Source organism: Sapajus apella, unplaced genomic scaffold, assembly GCF_009761245.1.
Source record: "Sapajus apella isolate SASKATOON/1434 unplaced genomic scaffold, GSC_monkey_1.0 scaffold16, whole genome shotgun sequence".
Taxonomy (NCBI): domain Eukaryota; kingdom Metazoa; phylum Chordata; class Mammalia; order Primates; family Cebidae; genus Sapajus; species Sapajus apella.
Genome location: NW_022436956.1, coordinates 31,554,505 through 31,568,235, shown reverse-complemented (window position 1 = coordinate 31,568,235; position 13,731 = coordinate 31,554,505). Strand labels below are relative to the sequence as shown.

General features: G+C 34.0%; 1 protein-coding gene across 6 annotated transcripts in view; it reads left to right on the top strand.

The window, feature by feature from the left end:
• Positions 1–13,731, top strand: part of DYNC2H1 (dynein cytoplasmic 2 heavy chain 1) — a 396,897-nt gene that overhangs the window by 130,560 nt on the left and 252,606 nt on the right. For 5 of the 6 annotated variants that reach the window (XM_032285741.1, XM_032285742.1, XM_032285743.1 and 2 more), the window contains exons 62-66: positions 1,427–1,568; positions 2,206–2,315; positions 5,635–5,655; positions 7,995–8,093; positions 9,709–9,832. In XM_032285741.1, the coding sequence (XP_032141632.1) occupies positions 1,427–1,568; positions 2,206–2,315; positions 5,635–5,655; positions 7,995–8,093; positions 9,709–9,832 (496 nt within the window). The remainder of the gene's footprint in view (positions 1–1,426; positions 1,569–2,205; positions 2,316–5,634; positions 5,656–7,994; positions 8,094–9,708; positions 9,833–13,731) is intronic. The other variant, XM_032285740.1, reaches the window with a different exon arrangement.

Sequence of the window (13,731 nt, the reverse complement as noted above, 5' to 3'; positions counted from 1 at the left end):
CTTTATTTTCTATTTCACTGGAGGCATCTTTCTTCAGGCATCAATACTAAAAACGTATGGGTTGTCTTAGACTCTTCCCTGTTTACTTGTCATATTCATTTGCAAAATTGTTTATATTTGCCAAAATTGTTTATATTTGCCCTCTAATGCCAATTTCTTTTCTTTTCTCATCTGAATTTTTTTTATGTCTTCCTCCTATCTGACCCTTTATTAGTTCACCCTTCATTTGTCAGCTGAATTATTGAAATCCAATCTGATTACATTACTCATTGCTTGCTTAAACCCTTTCAATGGCTTATGTCACAGTTTAAAATAGAAACTCCTGCTGGGTGCAATGGCTCACGCCTGTAAATCCCAGCACTTTGGGAGGCCGAAGTGGGTGGATCACCTGAAGTTAGGAGTTCAAGACCAGCCTGACCAACATGAAGAAACCCCGTCTCTACTAAAAATACAAAAATTAGCCAAGTGTGGTGGCACATGCCTGTAATCCCAGTTACTTGGGAGACTGAGGCAGGAGAATCACTTCAACCTGGGAGATGGAGGTTGCAGTCAGCGGAGATTGTGTCATTGCACTCCAGCCTGGGCAACAAGAGTGAAACTCTGTCTCAAAAAAAAACAAAGAAAAACAAAAAAACAAACTCCTTTGCATGTCATGGAAAACCTTTCACAATTTGCCTTAAATTAACTCTCTCTTCTTTCCTTACTACTCTTTCTGCTGAATCTTGTACTTTTACAGTACACTTTTTGCTAATGGATCTTCATGCTGTACCTTTGTTTTGTCCCTTTGTTCATACTCTATGTCTTAATCTTCATTTACAAAGTGATGCAAACTCACAACATTTAACTGTGGTTGGGATGAAAGTTCTGCCTTCTTTAAAATCAGTAAGAACTTTCAATGACTAAATATGTTTGTTTCTACAAATATATTAAGATTTCATACTTTTTTTTTTTTTTTTTTTGAGATGGAGCCTCGCTCCATTGGCCAGGCTGGAGTGCAGTGGCATGATCTCTGCTCACTGCAACCTCCACCTCTTTGGAGGTTGCAACTCTTCTCTCACAGCCTCCCAAGTAGCTGTAACTACAGGTGCCTGCCACTATGCCAAGCTAATTTTTTGTATTTTTAGCAGAGACAGGGTTTCACCTTGTTGGTCAGGCTGGTCTCAAACTCCTGACCTCAGGTGATCTACCCACCTCAGCCTCCCAAAGTGCGAGATTACAGGCGTGAGCCACCTTACCCGGCCAGGATTTCATACTTTAAAAACGACAGCAGAGTCTGAGATCTTTTTGATACTTTTATGTTTTGACTGTTATATTCAAAACAAGGAGTTACTACTTAAGCCAATATGTGATTCCCCGCCCCCACCACATCTTTAATGTTAGAACATACTCATATTATCTCCTTCTTTCTTCTCTCTGTTTTTTCCAGGTTGTAGAGATAACAGAGGAATTAGCTACTCTTCCTAAAAGAGCTCAACTTGCTGCTGCATTTATTACATATCTTTCTGCTGCTCCTGAGTGTCTGAGAAAAACCTGTTTGGAAGAATGGACCAAGTCAGCTGGTCTTGAGAGTTTGTATTTAGTTATTCCTGAATTTAAAGTTTCAGTATACTAAAAATGGACCTTTTGTTCTCTGTTACTTTACCTTTTTTAAATGGGCACAATTTTTTATAGGTCTCAAAGATACCCTAGCTAATTTAGATTTGACGAATTCCACAAATGTTCTTGAAATTGCTTTATGATGATGATTTTTCTATTCTTAAATCACTGTAAAAAACTGAGATGACTGAATTATTTTTGATACCGCATGGATGCAATTAAATATTATATTACTTTTATTTTTATAATAATGTTGTTTCATAGGCTGAAATAACTTATAAATAAATACTTATTTTAAAAATTTTATTCATTATTTATTAAAAAATAAACTTTGAAATTCCTCATGATTTTACTGCTATTTTACAAAATTATTTTAGTTTGTGAAACATTTACTCAAAGAAATAGGACTTCACTGAGTTCCATTCCTTTGCAATTTTTGTTTTTGTTTTTGACTTTTTTCTCCTTGGGATTGGGTGTTAAATGTGGAAGAATGGGTTTCAAGTTTAAGGACTGATGTATGACTTTTGTTTTGGAATAAATAGCTTTATTTCCTTCCATTCATCAAGTATAAGATTGCTGTAGTGATTATCAATATCTTCAACTTTTCAGAATTTGATCTGAGGCGATTTCTTTGTACTGAAAGTGAACAGTTAATTTGGAAAAGTGAAGGCCTACCATCAGATGACCTTTCCATAGAAAATGCTCTTGTAATATTACAGGTAGTTAATTTATGTTAAATTTTTGTTAGAAATGTTTTATTTTCAAGCTTGCTGTAGAAATTGTGTTCTTCATATTCTTAGTTTTTCACAGTTACCCTTTTCTTAGTTACATTAAAATAAAAATATTTTGCTAATGAAAACTCATTAATGATTCAGCTAGTGAATGTAAAACTTCCGGTATAATTTATTTTTTACCTTAATATAAAAGTATAAACTAAAGTGGCATTCTTTTCATGGTAAAATATTGTAAATTGTATTTTCTATTAATAGTAATAGAAATATTGTAGTGATATCCAATTCATTGGTTATATAGTTTCTTCGTGAGTATGGACTAGAATATATGACTTCATAAATTTTATATTTTTATTTTATTTTGCCAAACAAAATTATAAAAATTGAAGATAAGTTGTGGCTTATTAGAGATAATCATACACATATTTTGGAAAATTTTTCTGTCACATAGTGCACATTTTCCAGAAGCTACTTAAAATGAAAAATAACATAACCTTATTGTCAGTGAATGTGAAAACCAAATTCAAAGCCATGTACACAAATAACCACTTTGTATAAAGTTTGATTTTTTCCCATTAACTTGGTTTACTTTTCTGACGTGGCACTTGGAAGATACTTTTTACTTCTTGATAATGTGATTTTTGTGTTCTTTCTGTCAATAATTTATATTTCATAATAAATATTAGTATTCCTTTTCCTCTCTGCAATCCTTCTCTCTGCCTACACACTATTTCCTTATTCTTTTTCTGTAACTCCATAGTGTCAAAGAAAGCGTGAACGTTAAAAGTGCTCCTCGTATGTAGTATAAAATGGATTATAAGATTCATATTATGGGTCCTGTTCCTTCCTTGATAATTTGTTCTGTTTTATTAGACCTATTAATCAGCTGACTATACTTCAGCCCACTATATTGGTAACTTACCAGTAGAGAAGTTGCTGACCACTAGTTGAATAGTTTTGCCCTCTTTTAACTTTATTTAGCCTGTTTTTAAATTTACTTTTTAAAAATTTTTCATTATTATTTTCACAGTGGAATCACAAATATAACACTCTAAATACTTATATAAATAAACATATTACATTATAACAAACTATTGCTTTTTATTATATTTGTTATTCCCGCCCCAAGGTTTCATAGCCACTTCTTCTTCATGCTTCAATAATCCAAGAAAGCAATTGATTGCAAGTTAAAAGAAAAAGTTTAAGAATTCTTTTGTATTCCATAAAAAACAAGGGGAGGGTGGTAAGTCTAGACAAAATATGTTTATCAGAATAATTTTTTTACTGATATTAATTGAAAATGCTTAATTTTATATTTTGAATTGTTTTTCATGATACATATGGGAAAATTGCTTTTGAAATTAATAAGCTTAGATTTTACTTTGTATTTAATGTTGGTAAGTTCCTTTTAGATAATTGCCTGCATTTATATGACAAAACAAAAATCAGTGGAAACATTTTTTAGGGTAATTTTTTTGTTGAAACGAATTTGCCATTATGGTCAACACTCCATCTCAGTTGTAAGGTATACTAGATTTAAAATTAGTTTTAGTTTAAGGGTGTGATTGGATAGCACATAATCTGTAACATCAACTCATTAACATCACCATGTATGTAAAATTAAATCTCTAAATATATATTAATTGGGCTACTGGGAAAAGATGGCTAGACATGATAAGTAAAATGCATTTGTGATTCAGAGGGATAATACATCTCCTCATTAACTGGGCTAAAGTTGGCCGGGCATGGTGGCTTATGCCTGTAATCCCAGGACTTTGGGAGGCTGAGGTGGGCAGATCACCTGAGGTCAGAAGTTTGAGACCATCCTGGCCAACATGGTGAAACCTTCTCTCTACTAAAAATATAAAAATTAGCTGGACATTGTGGCATGTCTAAAAGGTTGGGGCAAGTTCTTGAATTAAAATAACTTTTACCAAGAGAGCTCTATCTCCGTCTTAAGAGATGGATTTATTCTCAGGTTCTCTTTACCCTTTGTTAACCTTGACCATTGGTGACTCCATTTTTATCATTATTAGAGTTTATATTTCCAGACTAAAGATATGTCATTCACTCCCTCTGCACCAAAGATAATATGCCACTCTCCCAAATGGATTCTAATTGGTTGGCTTAGATCATCTGTTCATATTGATAACCCATCAGAAATACATTTAGTGGGATATGCAGGGTAGGCAAGGTAGCTCTTCACTATAAAACTCTTTTTTCTTTCTCTCTCACTCCCTATAACCTGCTTCTCTTATTTTCTACCAACAGAGATATCACAGTTTTTCTCAGTAATGTAAGCTACAACCCTGCACGTCATTCTTAATATGCCTCTTTAATTTTTCATTCAGTAATTATTCAACTAATCTTGTCAAATTTATTTCTCAAATGTCTCATGAATTTATCCTGTTTTAATCACATCCACTGCTAGTGGCTTCATTTGTGCCTTCATCATTTTGTATCTGGATAAATACATCTTTATACCAGCTGGTTACTTGTCTCCAGTACCACTCCTTTACTGTGATTGGAGTGATTTTTCTAAAACATTAATCTGATCATAATATTGCCTCAATTAATATATTTTAGTGATTTCCCATTGCCTTCAGTATAAAAATTTCAATATCCTTAGACATGGCATAAAATGTTGATCATGATCGGACAGACTCCAGATTACTCCTGCCATTTTATATGGATCATTTTTGCCCGTATTTGTTTTTCTTCAGCTATATCGGAGTGCTGTAAGTTTTCCAAACACTCCAAACTTTTTTTATTCACCTCTATATCATGCTGTTGTTTTTGCCTGAAATGTTTTTCTTTCTTCACTTCTTTGCCTAGCTAATTTCTCTTAGCTTAGTTTGACTTGAATTGTTTTCTAGCCATTGACTTCACCTGTCATCCTTCAGTAGCGACTTGTGTCCCTCTTGATGATGACATTTTTATTTTTGCATCTTTATTGCAGGTAAAGTTATTGAGGTTAAGGGAATGTATTTTATTAATTTCTGTAATTCTTGTATTATCTTACTAAAGTTATTATCCAACATATAGTAGGTGAATTAATGAACAAATGAATAAACAAAAGCTCAACATTTTGGGGTTGATTATAGTTAGTTAAAGGTAGAATTTAACTATATTTAATCATGGACTAAAGAGATAAAATGTACCATAGAAATCTTATCTAAACCTTTCTGGAAAAGTATAAATAAGATGACAACAAACTTGTAAGTGCCCTTTGAAATTCTTAAGCATGTTTTCTTTGCTAAAACCATTTTGAAACATTACCTTTCTTCTTTTCATTTAACTGCATCAGATCATTGGTTTGAAATCATGGGTAAGAACTTTTAAAAAGTTTAAAATAATTACTTTTGTAGTTAGGCAAAGTGTCAAATTGTGAAATGTTTGCTATGGAATGCTAGCATAAAATTAGATAAAAAACCTAGGTGTAGAACCATGGTAACACTTCACAGGCTATTTATTAAGCATGTCATTTTGCTTCAAATAATATATTTACATGATGGAACAGTAAATAAAACCTCTAGAAATAGATGCTGGCTGACAATCATGCAGTGTAACATGGCAGGAGGTATGATGGGAGTAGTCTACTTTGGGTGCAAGTGAAAACAAGGTACCTTGTCTGTGGAGAATTTTAACATAATAATAAAGCTGTTTTAAAGTAATTCATCTCTTTATTATCACCGTGTGCTAGCAATTCTAAACAACATTGGTAATATAAAACTATTTATCCACAGGGCAGATAATTCCCACTATCTCTCTCCCTCTTGGTGTGCCACTGAGATAACACGTATGTTCTTATTAGATATAACAGTGTTCCCCCCTTTTCTACTGGGGATGTGTTCCAAGACCCTCAGTAGATGCCTGAAAGTTCAGGTAGTACTGAACCCCATATATATATGGGGTTATACATTTTTATATAACACATACATACTATTTTATACACAAATACATACTGTTAGAAACAAATGCTTGTTCCTGGGTGCCAAAAAAGAACTAGCACTTAGACAAAGAATTTTCTCGGCAAGACAATTTACTTCTATAGAAGGCTGCATGTCACAGATGGAGCAACGGCGAGAGCACACCTGAACTGGGGGGGTTCTTATCCCTGATGCAGGTAGCCCCTACTGCTGTGTCATTCCCCTGTTGGCTAGGGTTGGACTGCACTATCTAATCCGAACCTGGTTGGCTAACTTGAAAAGTGCAGGAATGCGGTTACACTGGTGGAAAGGCGGGAAGATCAGTTTCGGTGGGAGTAGCCACGGTGATGGGAGGGATAATTCACAGAGTGGATAGCAGATGTGGAATGTGGGCTCTATTGATAAGGACTGGCTGGAAGGTTGTTCACCAGGGGAGGGGGAGCACAGAGAGTAAGGAAGTCTGGCCTTGAAAGCAGAAACAAAGGACAAGGAAACTTAAGCAAGCTAAAACTTTGAAGAAAAATTTCTCATTGTATTCAGCACATACCACTGTTATACATGCATGTGTATATATACATACATACTATGTTTTATCCTAAACATACTATAATAAAGTTCAATGTATAAGTTAGGCACAGTAAGAGATTAACAACACTGATAAAATAGAACAACTATAAGAGTATGCGGTAATAAAAGTAAAGTAAATGTAGTCTTTCTGTCTGCCAAAATATCTTATTGTCCTGTACTTACCTATTTTTGGACTGTAGTTGACCATGAGTAACTGAAACCATGAAAAGAGGAATTGTAGATAAGGGGGACTGCTGTATCCCATTTTAAGTTTTCAGTTTACTCTGACTTTCATGTGTGTTCTCTTATTCTTATATGCACACAATTTTATTACATTTTTCAACTACATGTGAAAACTTAAGAAAAACTAGGTCCGTTTAAATCTTACTAAGTAGCAGTGATTGTTAGATGACTTAAATTTGTCATATATATGATATATATTTTATACATACATAATTGGCTTTCATCTGTCTTCTAAGTGCCATTGTGTGGGGAGAGCACTTTCACTGGTTTTTAACTTCCTTTTTTAAAGAATTTAATTAGTGCAGGATGTTCTGTAATGAATTTGGTTTTTAGTTCATTTCATTAGATCTTAACCTACAGCCCATGTAATTTTCTCTTCTACGATGCTCCTTTAGTAATAATATTAGATGTGTACTGCTTTAGAAGAATTAATTTCTTAAAATGTAAACAATTATATTGATAATTAGTAGTATTTTAATGGTTTGCTCATACTTCTTTTTTAAGGTCTTTATGGTTTTTATTCAAACAAAGAATATATATAGTTAGGGAATAATTTGACTGTGTATTTCAAAAGCCAAAAAGAATGGTGCAAGTGACATCAGTTTGAGACTAAAGCTCATGTTTGGCATAATGTTAATACACATTTTCTGTGTTATTGTGTGTTAAGTACAGCTATACTCTCTATACTGTGGCTAAATGTAATTACCTAATATATAAATCCTGGTCACTGAAAATTTATTAATATGGCTTCTGATGCAGCTAAAAATAGTATTTTTGTTTCTTTTTCATGGTTATTATATATTTGTGTCCTCCAAAGCTTGAGAGAAAAGCTCATTTTGTAATTGATATAATTTCTGGAACACTATTTCCATTTAAATGAAAGCTTATAATCATTTAAAAATATTACTTTTCCTTTTTTTTGGACTAGAGTCGAGTGTGCCCATTTCTTATAGATCCTTCTTCCCAAGCTACAGAGTGGTTAAAAACACATCTGAAAGACTCACGTTTAGAAGTTATTAATCAGCAGGTATGTATTACTTATAATTTACATACCAATTAGGAATGACATCTTATAGTGAAAAGATCTTGGAGTCTGTAATCAGAAAACATAGATTCAACAGTGGGTCCTATTGTATCGGACCTGGGGCAAGAGATACAACTCTTAGCTTCAGTTTTCTAATTTGTAAAAAAGAGATAACAATATTTATTTGATTCTGGGTATTGATCTAAGCTGTGGGAATTTAATAGTGAGTTCCTTCCCTTTTGAAGATGACGGTCTAGTAGGTTAGAGAAACAACTAAATAAGCTTTGCACTAAGTTAAGACTAATGTCACAAGTATAAGATGCTGTAGAAGTAGGAGCTTCTAACTTAGCTTGGAGAATCAGAAAAGACTTCTCGCCTTTTAGCATGTTTACAGTTTCTCCGAATGCCTCTCATAATTTCCAATTTCTTTAACTCCTTGACAGACATCTTTAATGGATACCAAGATTTGATAATTGGTCAGTGAAATGTAATCTTAGTCTTCTTGGTAGTGACTTATCAGTTTCATGTTTATCTTGCAAAGGAAATTATTTTTGGTTAGGTTATTTTTTTTTTAAAGAAGACCTAGTATATGATTACTTTTCATAGATATTTTCAGCTGTTTAAAAAATTACCTCTAAAAGTTACTTTGTTTGTAAAGTGGGGATATCTACCTTATTTTTTTGTGGTAAGAAGAATTATAAATGAAATAATATATAAAAATACTTTAATAATCATTTATGGTTTGCAAATATGCAAATCATTTATGGTTTGCAATATTATATATATGACTAAAACTGTAACTATACATAGTTATAAATGTAGATATATGGTTATATACATACAAGTAACTGTATTTTTATATATCTACATAATTTATATATACACACAACACATACACACACACACACACACTCCTTGGGTGATATTTAAAATTATTTCTTCCCTATCTAGAAAGCCTTAAAATCCTTGATTATGTTATCGAATTTTGTCTGAAGGTTCTTTTCAGAATTGTTAGACCTATTACACCAAGAAAAGTTTGCTAGAATTCATCATCTTGCCTTTTTACCCCCCATTCAATGTGTGATTCTGAACATAAGCAAAGTAGGGTTTTTATTAATACCTAGGTGTGTAATTTATTGCATATAGAATTTGAAATTGTGTTTCTATAACAATTTGAAATTATTGTAGAAAATTGAAGAAAGGCTTTTGTATTTGAGGGGAAATAGAGAGTTAGTAGTATTCAGTGGTTATAGTCATGCAAGATGAGAAAGTTCTAGAGATCTGTTTTGCAACGTTGTGCTCATAGTTAACAATATGTACCATACACCAAAATACACGTAAATATTGGTAAGGAGGTTAGATCTCAGTTTATATGGTTTTCTTTTTTAACAGCAATTGTAAAAATGTTAAAATTTTCATTTGTGTGTTTAAATTGTGAAATTTTTTTGATAATTCAACTAAAATAATTCATCACCAAATACTTATGTGTAGAAAAACAATCATGAATAATTATTATTCATATTATTTCTGTTAATATCTTCATTTATAATCCTTAAGGATATTTGTAAATATTGAAGTAATAAAAGAATTAACGTGTATTCTTTTTTTATTCAATTAGGATAGCAATTTTATCACAGCTCTTGAATTAGCAGTACGTTTTGGGAAAACCCTTATTATACAAGAGATGGATGGTGTAGAACCTGTTCTTTATCCATTATTGAGACGAGATCTGGTTGCTCAAGGTAAATAGTTGACACTTTTCGGAGTGTAAATATTTTTAAAATTTCCAAAGTAAGTAATTAAACCAGGTGCAAGCTTTCAAGAGTCCTCTTCCAGTGGTGTCACACATGCTGTGCTTGATTCCTTTAGCAATACGTTGTGACAATATGTGTAAAATGTTGTTAATCAGGAAAGCTCAGTAGAGATCTAGTACCTATAGTTTACTGGGGATTGATTATGTAAGCACACTTTTTCTAGCACATTACAAAATTCTGGACTCCCTGAAGGAAAGCAGGGAGTATTGTTTGTACAAACATATTGTTTGTACAAACAGTTTAGGCACAGTGAGCTACTTTTTTGAGTTTTGAGGATGGTGGGAACTCTCCCAAAATCTAAGTTACCAGGTGCTGCTTATGGGCCAACTTTGCAAGTAGCACTTTCTAAAGAGCCTCAAGATTGCTATGTTAACCCTTTTCTGCATAGGAACCCAGCCCTGTCTTTGACAATTAGAAAGCGATGCCTTGAAACTTAAAAAGCATATCATGCAAAGTGTATACACATACATATATAGACATATACATATATGTACATGCATGTAAACCATATACATTGCTAGCATTGCAAACTTTAAATAGAAAATTGGTGTTATTGGGGCAAAACAGAGAAATAGCAAAGCATGCACTATTCTTTGATAATCTATTATCCCCCACATAGATATGCTTGGCCTAGCACTGGTTGATATGTTATAAGAACTCAAGTAGTGGGACCTTTGCCTTTGTGACATTATCCTCTTAATATATTTTATGGGCATAAAGGGCAGGGAATAGCTAAGCTTCTATATAACAACAGAAGTTTTGTAATCAAGAAAGTGACCTTGCTGGAATGGGATTGTCTCTCAGAGCTCAGTCTCTGGGCCTTTTGTTGGGGGTAACTCAGACCTGTTGAGCTAGTTTCTTGGTATGCTATTTTGAGGAGGAAATGAACTTTTAGGGCCATCTCAACTTGACATTCGTCATTCTATACTGTGGTCCTGAAGGACTCATTGAATATAAATCTAATGAGTTCTGGTTAGTGATAGGTTTCAACGGTATATGTGGAGTGTTGACTAGGTCCCCTGAAAAGAGCGATACATTTTATGTCATTATTTGTTCACATTTTGAACTGTTCTAGATAGTTGTGCAAGGCTGTTTAGGTCAATTTGTTTATGTCAGAATTAGGAAAAGAGAGTTAATCACTGCCCTTATCTTACTTTTTCCATCTTCTCCCCAGAGTTGGATGAATTAATGTCAAAGTAGTCTGTTAACCCCTTTGTGTATATCCCAGATACTGTCCTTTCATTGCACGTTAACTCTGGGGACAGAGGATGGTAATCCTAGAACCACATAAAACAAAGTTTGTGCCAAGCTTGTTTACATCCCAGTGTCCATAATCTAAGATATACAAATTACTTTTCTATGTACTGTGTTCAAAGCAGATATAACTATAGGAATAGAATGTACTTCTCTTCTACAAATATGTGCTCTTCAAAAATCTCCTTAAGCATTTATTTATCATAGAAAAGCAAGGCAATAGTTCATCAAATTCTCTTTCTCTCTCTCTCTCTCTTTTCTTTTCTACTTTGTTTCCTATGTGCTTAGGAGCTCAGCCAAGGCAGAAGGTAGATGTGGCAGTTTGCAGTTGGTAAATAGATTAAGACTGGACCAGCTAGTTGTATAAAAGTTGCTGCAGGAGAGGCTATGTAGTTGGCTAATAGTTTTAAGTTTTACGAACAATAGACATCAAAAGTATTTTTTATTAACCATTCCAGTCCTTTATGGCTGTTTTATTTCCATGTTGAGTTTGCATATGGAACCAGGAATTATACTACAGATGACAGCTAAACATTTTTGCTTGGTTCTTTTAGTCCAGATGCCTCCCTTTAGGCATGGTTGCTTCAGAGACAAGCATGTGTATATGCAACATAAAGGTTAAATTTGTGATTAATTGTTGTTTCTGTTTTCAAAAGGTATTTCTCTGTATGTCTTTGATAGTCCAGTTGAGTCTGGGTGACCCAATGGCCTGAAGACTGGTAGATCAGTGTTTTTCTATTTGGAGCAAATTTGTCCCCCAGAGAATATTTGGCAATGTCTGGAGACATTTTTGGTTGTCACAGCTGGAGTGGAAGGCCTCTATGCTAGAGACATCTTAAAATGGACAGGACAACTACCTACAACAAATTATTTCTCAGCACAAATTTAAGAGACCTTAAGCTAGTTCACTAGTTCCAACCCATGAGTCTCTGGACAGGTATATTTTAGTTGGTCTCAGAGTGGCATATTTTCAGCCAGGAACACTACTTGAAGTGAGCTCATTGTACAGAATATCCAGTGCTATAGATTGCCAGAAATTGTACTTGTGGTTAGTTGATGGCTGTAGTATTGCATTGGATTTGCTCATCTGTGAGATTAGTTGTAGACATCTGTAATTCTGTGCACCTGAAGGATATAAAGACCTAAGAGAAGGATCGCTTTACAATTGCCTCGATTAATTCCAAAGCTGCCTCTTGCAGGAGCTGTGATTTAAAACTAGCCACATTTGTTGAAAACATGTAGGGGCTATGTTAAAATTTCCAGGTTTGGAACATGCTGCTTTTTATAGGCCAAGAGAGTATTCAGATGTTAGTTATATCTTTCTTTCTTTGCATTTAGTGTCTGTAAAACAAGCAGTTGGTCTGTAATGGGCTAGGGATACCTCCTTGGACAAGGTTTATTTGGTTCTTTGGGTGTCACAGTTTTGGATTTGCCTTTAATTAAGTCCCATTCATCTTGAGTTAGTTGTGCCTGAGTGGTATGCAATACAATGTGAAAAGTTTTCTCACTGGAGACCATCATCAAAATTTTAACTATGTAATGGAATGGAATTTGGACCTATATGGAGGTTCTCATGGTACTTGAATTCATCTAACTCAGTTGATAATATATTTCTGAAGAGTTTGGACTTATAAAGGTGTCCTGAGTACAAAAGATTAACTGATTTTGGTCTTCTTCCCAAAGGAATATAAAAAGGAAATAATTAGTAATAATTAGCAATATTGCAGTCTGCATACTAAGCATCAGTTAGGACAGCAGTTTTTACAGTCATTGTTATGGCAGGTACTGGTGGCCACTGCCTGGTTTAAATTTGAGTGGTCATAGTAAACGTTCATACAGCATTATTTCCCAAAATTCAGACAGATGAAATTGTGGAGCACCCTTGCCTGGTGTAAAAATATAGATTCTTTTTCACTTTCTGTCATAATACATCGCTTTCAGCTATAAATATTGATAGGATTTGGGTATACTTTATAGATTCATCTTGCCTGAATCTTTATTTGATTGTTATAGAAGTAAGCAATAGAAGTTACTTCATCTAAATATAGAAGTGAATTCATCTAAATATATCCATGTATCCAAGCACCCCAAATGTTCATTCTATTATACATGTTGACTGAAAAAAAAAGTCCAAAATACCTAAGCCTGATATTGGTTCAGAAAACAATAGTCAAGTAAATTAACACTTCCCCTGGAAAGGAGCCAAAGACCAAATCTTGTTCCTGTGCCTAATCATTCTGTCTTTAGTTATCTAAAGTACAGCACAGATTTTGTGTTCAGAGGAAAAAGTAGACAAAATTAACTGCATCACAGGTTAATTCCAATGTAAATTAAAAATTCATACAGTTAAGACTATGTTGGACTCTATAATTCTACATTTAATATTTTCTATGAGTAGGTGGATGTTGAACAATGAAGACACATGGACACAGGGAGGGGAGCATCACACACTGGGGTCTGTTGGAGGGGGCCAAGGGAGGGACAGCGGGGGGGTGGGGAGGTTGTGGGGGGATAGCATGGGGAGAAATGCCAGATATACATGAGGGGGGGATGGAGGCAGCAAACCACATTGC